General features: G+C 36.7%; 1 protein-coding gene across 1 annotated transcript in view; it reads left to right on the forward strand.

Annotated features, from left to right (window-relative positions):
- The window catches only part of COL24A1 (collagen type XXIV alpha 1 chain), a 381,932-nt gene that overhangs the window by 313,833 nt on the left and 49,610 nt on the right, over positions 1-18,489 (forward strand). Inside the window, exons 46-47 of the mRNA XM_088022947.1 lie at positions 1,762-1,815; positions 2,938-3,045. Coding sequence (XP_087879073.1) covers positions 1,762-1,815; positions 2,938-3,045 — 162 coding nt within the window. The remainder of the gene's footprint in view (positions 1-1,761; positions 1,816-2,937; positions 3,046-18,489) is intronic.

Raw genomic sequence — 18,489 nt, forward strand, 5'->3', positions numbered from 1 at the left:
AGGGTATTACTTCTACCCAAGCTAGGACTTGAGGGCAGAGTGAGGTGTAAAGGGCCCTTCTCAGAGATCCCTGTCAGGGTTGAACAGTCTTGCTTCTCTTTTACTTCTCTTCTTACTTTTCTCCAACTTGAACATCTTTATATTCCCTTAAGTAGGAAAAATTTTCTCTTATACTATTATAATTCTAAATCTGTTCTTTATGGCAAAATGCATGATTTGAATTCTTTGTCACCTTGGTTTCTGATACTCAAATACAGGCTTTAAATATTTAAAAACCAGGCTTTTGCATTTAAAAATATATTCTTCCCAAAATATTATATCCTTCTCAAGTTATTACTCCACCATGAGTTTCAGAGGACTATTTTGAAATTCATAAGCTAAGGAAAAGTCTGTTTTGAAAATCTAAAATCTAGAACAGATCTGTCACTTTGCATAAAAACAAATACTCTAAAGGAAAAAAACACTCTGGTTAACATATTTGAATATTATCACAGTTCATATACTATTTAATTAGTGATATTAGAGGTAACTGAAATCACAGTTTTTTCAATATTTAAAATCTTATTTGTTTATTTTACTTCCTTATTTTGTTCTAAAAGATATACTGTATTTTAGAGATCATATTATTCCAGGAATTGCATCTTCTTCAACTAAAGTCAAATCATCTACTGTTTCATTTCCTGGTTTCCTGACCCTTAGAAGGACCTTACATTAGTGACTTTTTAAGGCGAGTAAAATAGTTTTCCAAGCTGGAGGTAGAACTCTTAGTTCATATACCTCCCCACTATCAAATTCTAACAAAGTTGGATTTTTATCTCTTACAGAAAATACCCTTTTTTTCTATGACTGCATATACTATTCCTTCTTAAAATGTTAAGATCATTTTCAGAGGATGTAATATGTTATGAACTTATTTACTTTGTTATTGTTGTCAGTTTGAATCTTTGGCACAATTTGTCTTCAAATTTGAATAACATAACATCCCATTTTGGTGGAATTATTCTGTTTGTGAGAACTTTCGATGACTTCTGAGAAATGTGTCTGGTAATGACAATAGGCCTCCTTTTCTTATTTGTGAACTAGGTCACTCTTTCCCACATTTTTCTTTTTAAAATAATTTTAAGATATCATCAGAATAATGGCATGATTCACAAAGGGCAAAGTTCCTAACTATCCTGGCAGACCAGTTACTGCTGAATCAATTATGATTTAAAACATCTCACACATGGAAAAACAAAGAGTTCCGTGGGAAATAAATATCTTTTCTTTGATTCACAAGTATGTTCTTCTCCGTGCTTCCAGATAAGCACATTTTAGGCTATTGATTCATGTCCCTTACTACACTGTGAGTGCCTTGAGATCAGTAACTTTGACTTTGCATCCCCAGCACATACAAAATAGTCAATAAATGTTTATGAAATTAGTGAAGCACTTAGCCACTTTCAATAGGAAGACAAAGGCCCTGTCTGAAAACATGGACATTTACTAACTAATATTTGATTCCCTTTTAGAGCCAAGATTTAAATTCTCAAATCCTAGAATTTGGAGCTAGATGGAAATTCATAAACTATCTGGTCAAATTCTCCCATTTTCATATAAAGAAAATGGCTCCCGGGAAGTTAAACAGAAATCTCGGTGATGTACAGCTAGCCAGGACTAGGCAGGACTGGCTGCAGCATCCCCGTCTCAGGGTTCTTTTCTATGCCTTCAGCTTAGTTAAGTTTATTACAATTAAGTGATAACTGTGCTTCACATTTTTAGGGCCCTAGGGGGAGAAAAGGAGCTCCTGGTCCTTCTGGGAAACCTGGGATTCCTGTAAGTAGCAGGCCCTTTTCATCTTTCTTGTTTTTCTAAATAGAATTGGCAGCTTCAGCAAGCAGAAAAGTTTGGGGCCAATTGTGACAAGTGTTGGATAAATCAGCTTGTCTTCAAAAAAAAAAATTAAGCTCGAGCTGGAACACAGGGAACAAAATATGACCATTAGCTCAAAACCAAGCTTGCTGTTTAAATATAAGTCTCTGCAATTGAAGGATGCTATTTTCCAGTGTTATGGAGCTCTCTCTGTGGACTCATCCTACTCTCTGATCCTGACTGAAAACAGGGAACTTGAAATATGACTAAATGATTGGTGACAAAGGTCAGAGATCCTCAAGCATGAACAAAAAGCATGAGCTGGACTGTAATTGAAGGACATATCCTCTCAGTTTCCTGGCAAGTAGAACAGAAAGTCTTAGAAGAAAATGTTTTAAATCATCTCATCGCAGAACAAAGATTAATTTTACCTTAGCCATCAGTTTCCTCTAGCCAAGCAAATATGTGTTGACTGGCTTATTAGCAAAGACTTACTTCCTGCTGGGCTTCCGTAGCCAAGGGCTAGATGCCTACTTTGGGTGTCCTGCGTTGGTTCAAAAAAAGAAAAGAAAATGAACATAAATTATAAACACATTCAGATCAGAGATTCATACAGATAAAATCTACTTGCCCAAGAGTAGAAACAAAATGTTCAGACCTTTATGCAGTCATATAATTATCTAGTTCGGAGTGGCAACAAAAAGAACCATAATTTGTTTCTTGAGAAAATAACACAGCATGAGGTTTTGCTGATGGTAAAATATAGCTGTGTCGTAAACTGACAGGTGAAGATATAGCTGACTTTTCTCCATAGCTGGGTAGAGCAGAGGCCAGCACAATGAAAAATACGAGAGAATTGCACTGAAGCTCAAAAGCTTACACAGTACATTTTAGTTAGCTCGGCATTTCTATTTAAGGAACTTTTAAAGACAGTTACCTGATCTGTTGAGCCCAAAAAAGAATTAAGGAAACAGGAAAATTTATCCGGGGGTGGGGTATTAAAAATATACCCAAATATACAAGTATTTGTCATTTAAACATTTGTACAGCATCTCTCTATAATCCACTTAATTTTTGACTACCAAGGGTTTTCCTGGCCTACCTGGGCCAAAAGGCATGCAAGGATACCAGGGAGCTGATGGCATTTCAGGAAACTCTGGAAAAGTTGGGCTACCAGGAAAACAGGGACTTCCTGTGAGTAGAATGAATCTCTCTTTACTTTTCCTTTCTTATTAATAAGCATCTGTTTGCTAGACCATATATATTTGGGCTTTCTCGGTTTTGATATTGGCTCAGATTAGCCAACCCCTGCTTTAATAGTTGTTTTGGAATTGTGTTTATGATCTTCAGGGAATGTCAATGAGTATATTCTCTTGGATATTTCATATCTAACAACTCATATGATAGATAATACATGCCATTTTTGCACATATAAAACTTATAAATAAGAACCATAAAGAAGCAAAATTTTAGGGACTACACAACCTGGCTATGTCTTGAGTTCATCAAATATCTTAAGCCACCTTTGGAATATTTAAGGGTTGACAGTAACTCAATGGAAATTCTGCAAAAATTCATTTTCCCTTTACTTTTACAGCCTCAGTATTTTATAAAAATTGTGTGAATATTTTCTCTGTGTTCATCTAGTGGTGATGCAATGATATAGCTTCTCTTTGATTTTTATGCAAATGTTTATCTTATTTATTTGATCAGAAACTTAAAAATCATATTTTGTCTTCATTTAGCCATTTCTTCTCTTTCCTTCCCTAATATCCTCATAATCCAGGTTTTTTTAATCTAATGTTGTGTTTTCACTTGAAATATTAGAATAATAAACCACGTACTTTCAGGAACCCTGTATATTTACCCTTTTACATTTCTGCTATTTGGATGTGGTTGTCTGTGGACCTGTTTTTCTTTTCTTAAATACTAAATCAATCCTACTTGTTTATTTAAATATAGCATGGTGCTAAACCTAAGCCCAAACCCAAACTAATATTCTTCTTTCATTATGATGAGATATCTCATTTGAAATAGTTAATTAACTAATTAATTAATTAAAGAAACTATGAGCTAGACAATTCAGTTATTTCAGAAGTAATACAGCCAGATTCTATCTGAAAAGATGAATATTTTTAAGGAGTCTAAACATGGCTTCTATTTGTTTTGGAGGCAGTATGTCAGAACATCAGAGCAACAGGTTAAGACCTAGAAAACTTTGACAGCAGTCTGATATTTTTAATTAAAATAGTTATTTTATAGACTTCTGTCTGCCATCGACAACAGTCTGGTTGAAAGAGGATTTTCTTTCATTTGAGATCTCAGTCTTTAAGGACATTTATGCACTGGACCCTCATTCTCATGCTGCTCTCCAGACTCACCATGTCCTAGTCTTAAAATGAGGTTGGGGGGTGCACCCGAGTGGCTCAATCGGTTAAGCGTCTGCCTTCGGCTCAGGTCATCCAGCCCCGAGTTGAGCTCTCTGCTCAGTGGGAGCCTGCTTCTCTCCCTCTGCCTGCTCTCTGCCTACTTGTGCTCTCTCTCTCTCTCTCTGTCAAATAAATAAATAAAATCTTTTTTAAAAAATGAGGTTGGGGATTTTAAAACAAAACATATTGAATTGTTCTGAGAGTCTGTATTTTTGTGGATTAAGTTTTACTGGGGAAATGTTATAGTGAATCTTACCTTATTACTTTAGATAAGATTTTGAGAACTGAAACAAAGAAAACCACATTTCAAAACATATCATATTTCTTGCTGCTGAACACAAGCTTGATCATGGAGGTGGTATGTATGTGGATGGATGGTTTTAAAAGTGAGTTGTAAATACTACTAATAGCAAACAGATTTATTTAATTACTAGGAAGAGGGAATCATTTCTTGTCTGGCTAATACTACTAATTCAGATACTCATTCCAGATATGGATAATAGAAACCAGGATCCTACATAAATGTGTTTAATAAGAATTTCAGATAATTCAGTATATTAGGCAATCGTCAGACATTAGTGACAGGTCAAAGTTATCAATTATGTTTTATATCAGTTTACTCAATGGTTCATGTGACAGACAACTTCTTTTCTGGCAATATGTGATACCTGAAGTTCTCCCTACAAAGGATTGAAAATTCCATGAAATGAAAACATTGATTTAGATGACCAAAATATGAATTGTTTTCTAGGCATAAAAACAGCAATGTGGCAAGTGACTATTACCTGCTGCTAGTTTCTAGCAAGAAAATAGACATTTTCTAACAACTCTACACCCTTCTTCAATAGTGGCATCATGCTTAAAGGGCAGTAATTTAATGGCTGAGAGAAAGCCAATACAGAAAATAATCAACACAAATAAGATACTGATTTCATTTGATGCCACTCCAAGCCTTGTTGCTAGAATCTGCCACACTGTTTTTATTGACTGTGTGGGTGAAAGATTATGCATGAAATCAAGTCACTGGTCCTACATGGAACAGACAAGAATGAAGGGGGCTTAAAGCCAGATGCTGAGGCTATTTGCACACTCAGGGCTATTCCAAAAGGCAGTTAGGACTCTAAGAGTATCAACCAGGGCTGTTTGGTGGCAAATAACCAAACATGGATATATGGATTGCCCGTAGATATGGATTGCCCAAGTTTTGCCCACTGGGGAAGAACTCCCTTTACTGATGACACCTTTGAGGCTTTAACATAGCAGCCTTTCACTTCTAGCTGATGGTGATGTTCAGTGTAGATCTATCCATAAATCAGATCTGAGCTTTTCCGTCCTCCGTTAACTGGGAAAGGGAGTTCTCTAGGCTGAAGGAGCAGAGGTAAAGCAGTTGAGCAGGTATCATGGAACTCTTAATTGGCTGCTTCCATATTTTGTTTGCTCTTTCTGGACCTGATAGCACCCAGTCTCAATATAGGCCATTTCCATTTAGGAGGAGAATGCTCCTGCTGCACATCCAGTTTTATGAATCAGCAGATCAGATATCACCTAGCTCATAATGGGCAATTCAGGGCACATAGTCGTTTGATGTCTCAAGGTCTGTTATTCAGTTTTAAGCAGTGCAAGGGCAGAACTGCATTCCAGATGGGAAATTACACGTGACAAAGGAAGGCGTGGCTTGTCTTCAAAACCTTATGGATATAAGCTGTGATTCTGTTACAGAGGGGTTCTCAGAAGGTCCATACAGTATCTCTACCAGCCCCAGACCCCTCTGTTATTATTGGATCTTATCATAGCTCAATCTTAAGGTGCAAAGAGCAAGGTAACATACATAGCATCCTGAATCTGCTGCAGATTTTAGTCTCCCCCTGACCCCCAGTCCCCTGCTGGGATGTCCCATTAGCCAAACCCAACTAAATAAGGGTGATAATAGCAGCACTAATGGGGAGGACTGTTTTGTCACTGACATTGTTTAGAATTGCCAGTATATGATGATGAAAAAAGCTGTTATTGTTTTAAAAAATTATTAATGACAATATATTCCCTTTCTGCCTGTACCAAGAGTGGGCTCTCTCCCATCTACCTCCCCTTCGTATGTCACTAACCAACAGCTAGAGGGTAAAGAACCTGCCGGAGCATAGAGTGGGGTGGAGAAGGGCAGAGACTGGATCTCAAAAACAAACAGAAAACATCCAACCAACTCTATTTAAGTTCTCATTTATACATGGTCTATATCAGTGTTCCATTCTGGGTATCAGCAAACTACACCTGATGAACCAGATGGATCTATATTTGTATGGCCCATGAGCTAAGCCAGTTTTTACATTTTTAATGGTAGAAAAAAATAAACAGAAGAAGAAGGTTTTGTCACGTGTGAAAACTACATGAAGCATAAATTTCAGTATCCATAAATTAATTTTATTGGCACACAGCCACAGTGTTTTGTTTACATACAGCTGCTTTTTGCACTACAAAGCACAGTTGAGTAGTTGCAACAAAGACCAATGGCCTCACAAAATCTAAAATATTTACTCTCTGGCCGTTTTACAGAAAAAATTGGCTGTCCCCTGCCCTGGTCTGTTTGTATTATCACACTGTTCTTATTCTATGGCTTTGTAATGTGTCCTCATATTTAATAGAGCAAGTCCCCCTTCTTTATTCTTCTACCACATACATTTGAGTTTAGATTTGCTGAGTTTCTCTAAAAACATAACGAAAACTTGAATTGTCGTTGGGTTTGCCTTAAATTCATAGATATATTGGGAGAAAATTCATATCTTATCATTGTAGTTATCCAATAAAAGAGATGAAATATTTATTTTTATCATCTTTATTGTGCTATAATAGAATAGCTCCAAAACAATAATGGCAAAAATTCATATAATGCTAAGTATGTACCAGGTACCATGATAAGTGTTTGACTATATTGACTCACTTAATCTTTATAATCTTATAAGATACATACAATTAATGATCCTTATTTTATACATGAAGAAACTGAGGTCAATTCTACTCCAATTTAAAAAAAAATACATACCTACATACATACTGAGGCACTGAGAGACTGTCACTTTCGTTGTCTCATTGCCACAAAAGCAGCCTAACTCCATATTCTTTGCTCTTAACAATATGCAATATTGCCCCATAATAAAGGCCTTGTGTATTATTTTATTCTCTAGTTATTACTAGTTTATTTTATTTTTTTATTTATACAATTCTTTTTTTAAGATTTAATTATTTGTTTTAGAGGGAGAGAGAGAGAGCATGGTAGGGAGGGGCAGAGGGAGAGAGAGAGAATCTAAGCAGACTCCACGCTGAGCCTGGAGCCTGTCATAGGGCTCAATCTCATGACCCTGAGATCACGACTGAGCCAAAACCAAGAATCAGATGCTTAACTGACTATGCCACACAGGCGCCCCCATTATTACTAGTTTAAGTAAATGTTACTGATTCAGGATATATTCTATACAACTAGATTCTTAAAAATTTCAAATAATTTCCTTTTGTGACTCTATTGGGTTTTTGAGGTAGATAATATCATCTTCAAATAATGGCAGATTGATCTCTTTTCTTACACTCACTTCTTTTTCCTTCCACATAAGTTGGCAGGGACCTTCAATGCTATGTTGAACAGTAGCAACAACAGTGAACATCCTTCTGCTGTAGATTGTAGAGGATGCATCTAAAATTTCTCCACTAAGAATATTTTCCATCTTGATTCTGTATTTTCCTTGTCTAAGACTATCTTTTTTGTTTTTGTTTTTTTCTTTCTTTCTTGATTCCCATTGGATAGGCTAATAATCTTATAAGATATATACAATTATCGTCCTTATTGGATATTATCATTGCTCAATCATAAGATGCAAACAGCGAGGTAACTTACATGACATCCTGAATCTGCTGCAGATTTCAGTCTTCCCCTGACCTCCAATCCCCTGCCGGGATGTTCCATTAGCCAAACCCAACTAAATAAGTGTGATGATAGCAGCACTAATGGGAAAGACTGTTTTATCCCTGACATTGTTTAGAATTGTTGCAATTGCCCTTTCTGGATGTTCTTGTAGCAGTTGCACTGAACTTAAAACCAAATGTGTATGTATTTAACTGTATTGATTTGTTAAATATATCACTATCTGTATCTTGTCTCTAACAAAATAAGAACTTGTGTGTGCTCTCATTTCCTTTTGTTTCTATAAACTACTCTTTGCCTTCATCGTTTTTTGATATTGCCTTGAACTTTGAGTTTTAGGGTTTTTTAAAAAAGATTTATTTATTTGAGAGAGAAAGAGAGAGAGCGTGAGCATAGGAGGAGGGGCAGAGGGAGAGGGAGAGAGAGTCTCAAGCAGACTCCATGCTGAGCACAGAGCCCCACATGGAGCTCGATCTCACAACCCTGAAATCATGACCTGAGCCAAAACCAGGAGTTGGACGATTAACTGACTGTGCCATCCAGGTGCCCCAGACTTTAAGTTTTTACGCATTTACTTTCTGTTTTTATTTCCATTGCTTCTTTTTTGAGTAGTAAACTTAATTAAGCTATTTTATCACTATTACTTTCAATAACCTTTATAGAATCTCTTGAATTTGTTTCTTTTGTTATTTCAGGACTTCCTCCAGAAAGTATTTCCAATGTAGGTATTTGTGAGACAAACCTTCTGAGGCCTCATACGCCTACAGATATCTGTATTACCCTCTTACATTTAAATGACACATTAACGCTGTACTGGAGGTTCTAATCAATGCAATCAGGTTCTAGTCAGGGTAATAAAAAGAAATAAAACCCACCCAGATTGAAATGGAAGAAATAGAACTGTCTTTATTCATATACAACATGATCATCTATGTAGAAAATCTTTAAGAATCTACCAAAAAAATTAAGTAAATTTAGCAAAGTTGGAGGATGTAAGAACAATATACAAATTTGAATTGCATTTCTATATACTAACAATGAACATTCAGAAAGTGACATTTAAAAAACAGTACTTACAATAGTACCAAAATGGGATAATTTGACCCCAAAAAAGTACAAACCTATATGCTGAAAAGTATAAAGCATTTCTGACAAAAATTAAAGTAGATCTAAACAAGTGGTATATATACTATGTTCACAGGTCAGAATACTTAATACTTAAGTGTTAGGTATTAATACTATTAAGATGTTAATTTTGGCATTGGCAGCCTCTTAAAACACTAAACATATACCTATCATGGGACTCAGCCTTTCTGCTCTTAGCCAAGAGAAATGAAAACATATGTCCACACAAAAACTTGTCCATGAATATTTATAGCACTTATCTTTGTAATAGCCCCAAAATGGAAATGACCCAAATGTTCGTCAAAAGGTGACTGGCTAAAAAAACTGTGGTACATATGTACAATGAAATATTAGTTTGCAATAAAAAGAATGAGCTACTGATACATGCTACAACATGAATGAATCTCAAATATGCTGAGTGAAAAAAAGCAGACAGGGGTGCCTGGGTGGCTCAGTAGGTTGAGCATCCGACTTGGTCTCAGCTCAGGTCTTGAGTCAAGCCCCTCAGGTCTTGGGGTCTCAGGGTCATGAGTTCAAGCCCCACATTGGGCTCCATGCTGGGTGCGGAGCCTACTTGAAAAAAAAAATACACACACCCGTAAAAGGCACATACTATATGATTCTACTTATGTAAAATTCAAGAAATTGTAAACTAATCTGTAGTGACAGAAAGCACATCAGGGGTATCCTATAGATGGAGTGTATGTAGGGAGGTGTGAGAAGGAGGGCTTACAAAGGGACAGGGTAAGACTTTTGGAGGAGAGGGCGGATCTGTTATCTTGATTATGATGATGTTTTCACAGATGTGTGAAATCCTTTATGCTGACTTATCAAATTATATACTTTGCAACTTACTTTATGTCATTTATACCTCAGTAAAGTAGCTTGAAATGAGGGGGTAGGGAGAGAGAGATGACACTGAACAATAAGCAGGAGTTGGTAAATTAGGCATGATTATTGGGGGTGAGGAAAGCCGGAAAGAAACATTCTATGCAGGTTTTATGGGCAAGGTTATAAGATCCAGATGGAGACTTTAAGTAGGCAATTAAATATTCTAGCCTAGAGTTCAGAGAGGAGGTCAGATAGAAATGTGAGAGTCATCAGCGTACAAAAATGTACTTAATCGGTCATGTTAGAAAGTAGATTAAATACTCTACTTTTGAATATTGAAGAGGATATTTACAGAAATGTTGACAGGGTTAAGACAGTCAATAAGGGATGTTGGGGGAATCCAGAGACTATCAACAGTAGAAAGTGGTTACTGCCCTTAGAGCTGAAAGGTTAAAGGAAAGAAAAAATGTCAAGTTGAGACTCCAGTTGAGAGCTGGAACTGTCGGAAAAGGAGCACCTCACAGGAGCTATAGTTGAAAGTAACCCAGCCACTGACAGAATGTCAAAGCCAGGAGGAAATGGGAGAAATAAATGTAGTACTCCTCCCTCCTCTAATATCCTAGTGATATGTAGCCTATGGGCCAACCTCCACTGAAAGTCAAGAGAGGACAAGGGACCTCAGGTGATGCAGTCCGTGAAGGTCAAATTCCCAGGTCAAATAGCAAGATAGAGAAGAAGCAGTGAATAGATTTGGGGAACAGATGAAGAAAAACACGAATATTAAGTAAACAATGGAAAGAAAGTCCAGTACCAAGCTGTGAGGAGTGCCATCATTTAGAAGTCAGGTAAAGGGGGCACCTGGGTGGCTCAGTCGTTAAGCGTCTGCCTTCGGCTCAGGTCATGATCCCAGGGTCCTGGGATCGAGCCCCACATCGGGCTCTCTGCTCGGCAGGAAGCCTGCTTCTCCCTCTCCCACTCCCCCTGCTTGTGTTCCCTTTCTCGCTGTCTCTCTCTCTGTCAAATAAATAAATAAAATATTTAAAAAAAAGGTAAAAGCAGAAGAGGGGACTACAAAGGAGACTGAGAGGGAGTGATCATAATAGGAGAAAAAGAATATCATGTCATGGAAACTTAGCAAAAAATATTTCAAGAAGGAAGTTATCAACTATGTTTAATAATCCTGAGAGATTGTTTTGGACATGTATTCTTTAATTTTGCTTTTGTTTTTTTGGCTACTCAGCATCTTAACCTCATTTTTATGTTTATAAATGTTTGTGTTTGCTCTCTGTTTGATCTTGGGGGAGGCCACTTTTTTTCCTTTTTCTTTTTAAAAGTTTATTTTAATGAGAGAGACTGAGAGTGGGGGGAGGGGCAGAGGGAGAGAGAGAGAGAGAGAGAGAGAGAGAATCTTCAAGCAGGCTCCCTGCTGAGCATGGAGCCCGATGCGGGGCTCTATCTCACAATGCTGAGATCGTGACCTGAGCCAAAATCAAGTCAGATGCTTAATCCACTGAGCCACCCAGGCACCCCAGTGAGAGGCCACTTTCCACAGAGGTTGAATTCTAGACTCTCACCTTCCAGTTCCTCCTTGAAACAGGGATATAGGCCCATGACTTAGGCCGAACCAATCAGTTGTGTCCACCAAGACCTTTGGCTGGGGAGTTTGTGATATGCAGAAGCAGAGATAATAGAGATTCTCTTCTAGTGGCAGTGGCAGTAACATCAGTAGTACTCAGTTTCCAGGGGTGACCAGAGACCATGTCCAGCAGCCACAGTGATGCACACTGCAGTGTCCAAACTCTGGCTGCCTAAACTTCCTTCAATTCTGTGCATTTTCCAAACCTGGCTTTCTGGATTTACCTGTGATTTTATAAGCTATTCAATGACTTTTCAGTAAATTTTCTGTTTAAATTATGCAGAATTGGTTTCTGATGTTTGCAAATAAGGACCCTGTCTGGTACCAAAATCTAAAAAAGATAAAATTATAACCATTATATTTTTAGAATATGGAGGTCATCGGTAACTTCAGCAAGTAGCCATTTGATTTGATTAGTGGGGGCAGAAATAGGATTACAGAGCTTGAGGAGAGTGGACAGTGAGGAAATCAGATATTCAGACAATTCAATGGAGAAATTCGGCTCTGAAAGAGAAAGTAGGGCAATAACTAGAGACAAAACTGAAATTAAAGTAGAAGTTATTTTGAAGTGAGAGAAACTTGAGCACATTTAAATGATAGGTGGACCTAGTAGAGATGGAGAGGCTGAAGACATAATCAAGAGAAAGGAGAATCTGCGTATAAATTAGACCATAAAACATGCACATTCTAGTTCCACTTCTGAAACTATTCTACTTCTAACTGGGCAGTCATTTTTAAAAAACAGATTCTGAGCTACGTGTCCATTTATATAGGGCTAATATAAAAATCTCATGGAATTTTGTGATGAAAGAAATTGATGTGAATTACAATAATGTTGAATATTGCTGCAGTATATTGCCTAGGGCCATGAAGTTGAATGGTATCTGCTATTGCCATTAGTAAGAAATTAGGTATCAGATCATAATTCATCATCTCCTACTTTTAGCATTTTCAAAGAATAAGTTAGAAAAATTTCACATGCATACTTTGAATATCAGGATGTCATAAATATTGAAGTGTTTTGTATCCATCAAAATAGAAAAAAAACAAAATAACTTTCCCTTGAGGAATCCCCTTTTTAACCCCAAAGTTTGCACATGCTATTAGTATTTATGAATACAGAAATACTTTCTACAAATGGTTCTGTTTCCTGTAGAATATATGATATGAAATTAGAATGGTGATGCTTTATGAGGAACTAGTCTGGTCAGTGACATTAGATAACAATGGCTAAACTGGTCACTAGGTAAAATGATTTCTATTTATTTCTAAAACTTACTATGGCAATAGAAAAACTAATTAAGAGAAAGTAACGCAGTCTCTAAATACTAGCATATTCCCTGGAATATTTTCAACAACGGATAAGGACATCTTTCCATTGGTCTTTTTTTTTTTTTTTTTTAATCATGGCACCGTGGTGTTTCTTGGCTTACCTTTAAAGACTGCTGGATTTTTCCACTGAGAAAAATATTTATTCTGGGATTTCTAGCATTATGCAACTGCCTGATTTTCCTAAACAATGTTCTTTCTTTTTTTGATGTGGCCAAGGAGTTAAAGAATTCTTGGCATATTCACTCCACAGTTTCAGTGTTTTTTCAAAGTCATGTGACTATAACTGAAGGACAGTATTGGGGAGGCTCACAGTTGCCTGTGTGAATTTCCTTCTGTATAAATGAGTGTTTTGAGACTAGTCAACTTAGCACATCTGTAGTAAATGAGTCTACCATGCTGTTTTCATCGAGTTGGACTTCTGTAGTGCCTTAATCATTTATGAAAAAGGAAAACAACTTTTCCCTGCAAAGATCGTAAATCTATTTGTCATCGAAACGAAGGCTTACCAGTCTTTTTATTTTTTATTGCTGCAACTAATAAAATTGGTTATTGGAAAAGAGGGAAAGAAACAAACCTAACATCTTGACTTAAGGCAAATGAAGGCCTTTCAATCTTGACTTTGCACTTTGTCAGGTGAACACAGGCTTAAGTGTTGCAGAAAATGAGATGCTTGTCCTAAAAGAACATCGAAAGTCTTGAGGTTTCCACTGTGGATTGTGTCCAGTATAAGAAGGGAAAACACACTTCATCAGCCCACTCATAGTCCAAGCACAGAGTAGCAGGACCACCATGGAAGCCTCTGTTAGGAACACCAGCAGCCCTGCCACCCATCTGTTGTGCTCTCTAGCCTGTGAGCTAATCATACTAAAGAAACTTCTGTTTCTGAGAAGATTCATTTCTTTCTTCACGGTAGTTTGGAGAAAGAAACATACTTGCATTTGCCAGATCTACATTCAGCAGATCCTGTCAACTCTTGATTATTAAGAGGGTGATTTCCAGTTATGGCTTATCCTGATTGCTACTTTCTCCCTCTTCCCCTGCTGCTTGTTTTGGCCCATTTACTGCTCATTAGGAACGCTTCCAGAACAGACAAAACACAGTCTGTTTGGCTGCTTATTAGCAAAAAAATGAAAGATTTGCTAAAGGATGTAACTTTCCTAGTTGATTCTTCAGTGACTCCCAGTCCAATAAAGTTCATACTCTTTGGGGAATGTTGATCTTCATGATCTGGCCTCTGTTTACATTTCCAGTCTTATATTCTACCTTTCACCTCACATTTGCTGTGCATTTCAGTCATAATGACAGCTAACAATTATTAAAGGCTTACCATGTGCCAGGCACTATTCAAAGTGCTGAATATGTATGAAGTTATTTAATCCTCACAAAACCCCCCATGAAGTAGGTATAGTTATTATCTCTAGGTTACAGAAAAGGAAGATGAGACTCAGAGAGACTAGGACCTGCCTGAGCCCACATAGACAACAAATAATAGAGCCAGACCTCAAAATCAGGCAATCTAGATTCAGAGCCTGTGTTCTTAACCACTATGCTATACCTATTCAGCTATGCTTAATTAGGTATTCCCCCCAAATTCTGTATATTTTCCTTACTTTCATGCCTTTGTACATGTCATTTATGCCCTCTGCTTGGAAAGCTCTTCCATCTTTCTAACTTTAGGATGAACAATTTCTTGCTCTTTTGGGACTTAACTGAACTGTTACCTCCTTCAGACACTCTTCCTTGCACTCTCCAGTCAGAGTTAAGCATCCCTGCGCTGAACTTGTATACACTGCTTCCATCAGAGCACAGATCATATGGTTGTTGATTACATATCTTCATGTCTTTCTGCAATAAAAGATGGCAAACTCATGTAGAATTAAGACTGTGTTTTATTCATCTTTGCAGCCCTAACACTCAGCAGCCTCAGGTCCATAGGAGAAGCTCAATACGGGTGCCTGGGTGCCTCAGTTGGTTAAGCGTCTGCCTTCGGCTCAGATCACGATTCCAGGGTCCTGGGATCGAGCCCTGCATCGGTCTCCCTGCTCAGTGGGGAGTCTGCTTGTCCCTCTCCCTGCCCCCCCACTCATGCTCGCTTTCTCATTCTTTCTCTCAAATAAATAAATAAATAAAATCTTTAAAAAAGAAGAAGAAGAAGAAGCTCAAAAAATGTTTGAAGAATGAATGGTCTTTGCATAATAACTGTGACTTTGGAGTCCTGAATAAAATTAAGATGTGTCAGCTACTTAACATCTTAAGCCTCATCTATAACAGGAATGTAATAATACCTACTTCATATGGTTTGTATGTGAAGTGTTTAGCAGACTACATGCCCTTATTGCTATTATCATCTTCCCGTAATAATAGATATCCATGGTTAAGCTAACATTCATTCATTCAACATATTTGTTCAGTGCTTAATATGAGCCAGGAGTTAGAGAATATAGCACTGAACAAGATAGACAAAGAACTGCCTCCATGAAACATACATGGAACAGCAAGAAATGTCTGACATTTGACCATTTTTAAAAATATTTTGTTTATTGATTTGTCGGAGAGAGAGAGACAGAGCACAAGCAGGAACAGCGGCAGGCAGAGGGAGAAGCAGACTCCCCACTGAGCAAGGAGCCTGATGTGGGACTTGATCCCAGGACCCTGGGATCATGACCTGAGCTGAAGGCAGATACCTAACTGACTGAGCCACCCAGGCATCCTGACATCTGACCATTTTTGACCTGAAAAAAAGAAAAAGAATTCATAATATAATATGAATCAACCCAGTAATTGGTTAGTAGTCCATATATAAAGAAATCAGTTAATTCCAAATTGTGCTAAGTGCTATGAGAGAAATAAATAGTGTTTTGAGATAGAGCATGTGGAGACAGATTATAGATGGAGTAGACAGTGGAGGCCTCATGGAGGAGGTCATACTTGGGTATAGTTATCTATATCTCCCTTGAGAGGGTAAGAATGAGCTAGGCATATAAAGAATGAGGAACAAAACATATTTTGTAAAGGAACCAAAATGGAAAAACCTGCAGTTAGGAAAGAATTGGCATGTTCACAGGTTTATCAGAGGATCAAATAAGAGTATGGGTATAGATCGGTTATTTTTGAAATAAAAGATGGACATTTATTTCTTCATAGTAGTGTGAGCCTAGACATGTCTAGGAGCCAAAGTATAAATGAAATACCCTCTTCCAGTCCCTGTTAGTCCTGGATTATAGATTAAGACCTGAGTAAAGGAGATTTCAAAAGATACATTAATTTTGCCCAATATTAGAGTGACATTTGCACTGTCCATTTTGCAAGACTGGTAAACCACCAGTTATTCTAATGGAAATGTAGAAATAATTTCTTTGAGGTAATACAATGTTGAAATGCCTGTATTCATTAAGGCTGAACAAGAGTTAGTTTTGTATACTCTTGGGAATAGGACCTAAGTCAAGCAGACCTGACTTGTCTCCACTACTCTATGACTTGTCTCAACCCTGCTCCAAGTTCCATAAGCTTTAATATGTTTAGAGATTCAAAACTAAAGTTACCTCCTGACTCTAGTGCACAGCTCGTTCATAAATCTTATTTCCAGCATTTGGCCACATTACTTATGACTGGCACTGAAGGAAAATGTTATGAATGCTACATTATTTTTATATAATATAGCCTTGCATATAATCACCTAATAATTACTATCCCACATTTTCAAACAGCCAATTCTTTCCTAGGGGGGATATATTTAGTAAACCAAATAAAATGAGAAATCCTTATTTAAACAGAAGTGTTTTTAGTTGCTTGGAATAAAGGAAGCAAAGCGTTACTTTTATAACTCATGGGTTTGCTGGCTTAACAAAAAATGCAGTACTTACGTTTCCTAATAATGCAAAAAAATTCAGGGCATCATACATATTTTTTTGCACTATAGAAAGTAAATTAATTTTAATTGCTATTTTCTCACACAGTAAATAACTATATAAACATAATGCTATGAGCACAGAGGATGCTTGGAAATAGGGAAAGGGAAAAACTTTCTAGTAATTTTCAAGGTGCTACTTTAAAGAAAAACAACTAATTTGAAGTTTAGTGTCATTTTAAATTTATCATTCTGCTGTTGAGAAATCAATAAAATTAACATCAAAAATACTTTTCATTCAACATAGTTTTAAAGATGGTTTTCCTTTGTTAGTCTACTTTAAAATGTGGATTTCTACTGTTGCCTGTATTTTAACAAATTTTATTTCTTTGTTACTTATTCCTTATTATATTTGTTCCAATTCTAATGAAATTAAAACAACTGAATTAAGAGGCCTAGGAAGTAACAGAGTGCCATTCATTTTGTTATGTTCCACTGTCATATACAAACTAGTCATCATTGTTCCAAAATCTTTCTCTTTCTGTCCTCTAAATGTATGCAGATAAGTCCATTTTCCATCCCAGATCTTAACATTCAGTTCCAGAGAAAAGGCAATTCTATACATAAACATGTATATGCTTACATACCCTTCTTTCCTTTCCCCACAGGGAAGTCAAAGTGAAAGATAAGGATGTCCCTCTTCTTTCCTTCACTGACAGATTAAATAAAATAATACAACCATATTGCCATTATAGTTTCTTTCTTTATCCTTCCTCCCTCCCTCCCTCTCTTCGTCTTTCTTTTTCTTTCTTTTTTTTTTCTTTCTTTCTTTCTTTCTTCCTTTCTTTCTTTCTTTTCTTTCTTTCTTTCTTTCTTTCTTTCTTTCTTTCTTTCTTTCTTTCTTTCTTTCTTTCCTTCTCTTTCTTTTTCTTTCTTTCTTTCTTTCTTTCTTTCTTTCTTTCTTTCTTTCTTTCTTTCCTTCTTTCTTTTTCTTTCTTTCTTTCTTTCTTTCTTTCTTTCTTTCTTTCTTTCTTTCTTTCTTTCTCTCTCTCTCTCTCTTTCTCTCTTTCTCTCTTTCTCTCTCTCTCTTTACCATTATGGTTTCTGATACACAGAAGACACTCAATAAAAAGTAACTCTTGTTGTGGCTGATATTGTTGATTACTGACTGACCCAAGCAGTCACCAGTTTCAGTCCAGTCAAAATTGACACTTCCTGAAGAGTTGAAAACCAATTTAAGGGTACAGAGTCACAACTAGTAAATAAATAAGTTCTGGAGATCTAATGCACAACATAGTGATTATAGTCAACAATACCATATTGTAAATTTCAAAGTTGCTAGCAGACTAAATCTTAACTGTTCTCAGCACAAAAAAGAAATTATAAACATGTGATATAATAAAGGTATTAGCTAACACTACTGTAATAACCACATTGTAATACATAAAGTACCAAAACAACAATATGTAGGCTTTAAACTTACATAATATTATACGTCAATTATATGTTAATTAAAAAAAAAACTTACTCA

This window comes from Eumetopias jubatus, unplaced genomic scaffold, assembly GCF_037043125.1.
Source record: "Eumetopias jubatus isolate StellerSeaLion01/CBP00866 unplaced genomic scaffold, mEumJub1_p1.0 scaffold_4, whole genome shotgun sequence".
Classification (NCBI taxonomy): Eukaryota; Metazoa; Chordata; class Mammalia; order Carnivora; family Otariidae; genus Eumetopias; species Eumetopias jubatus.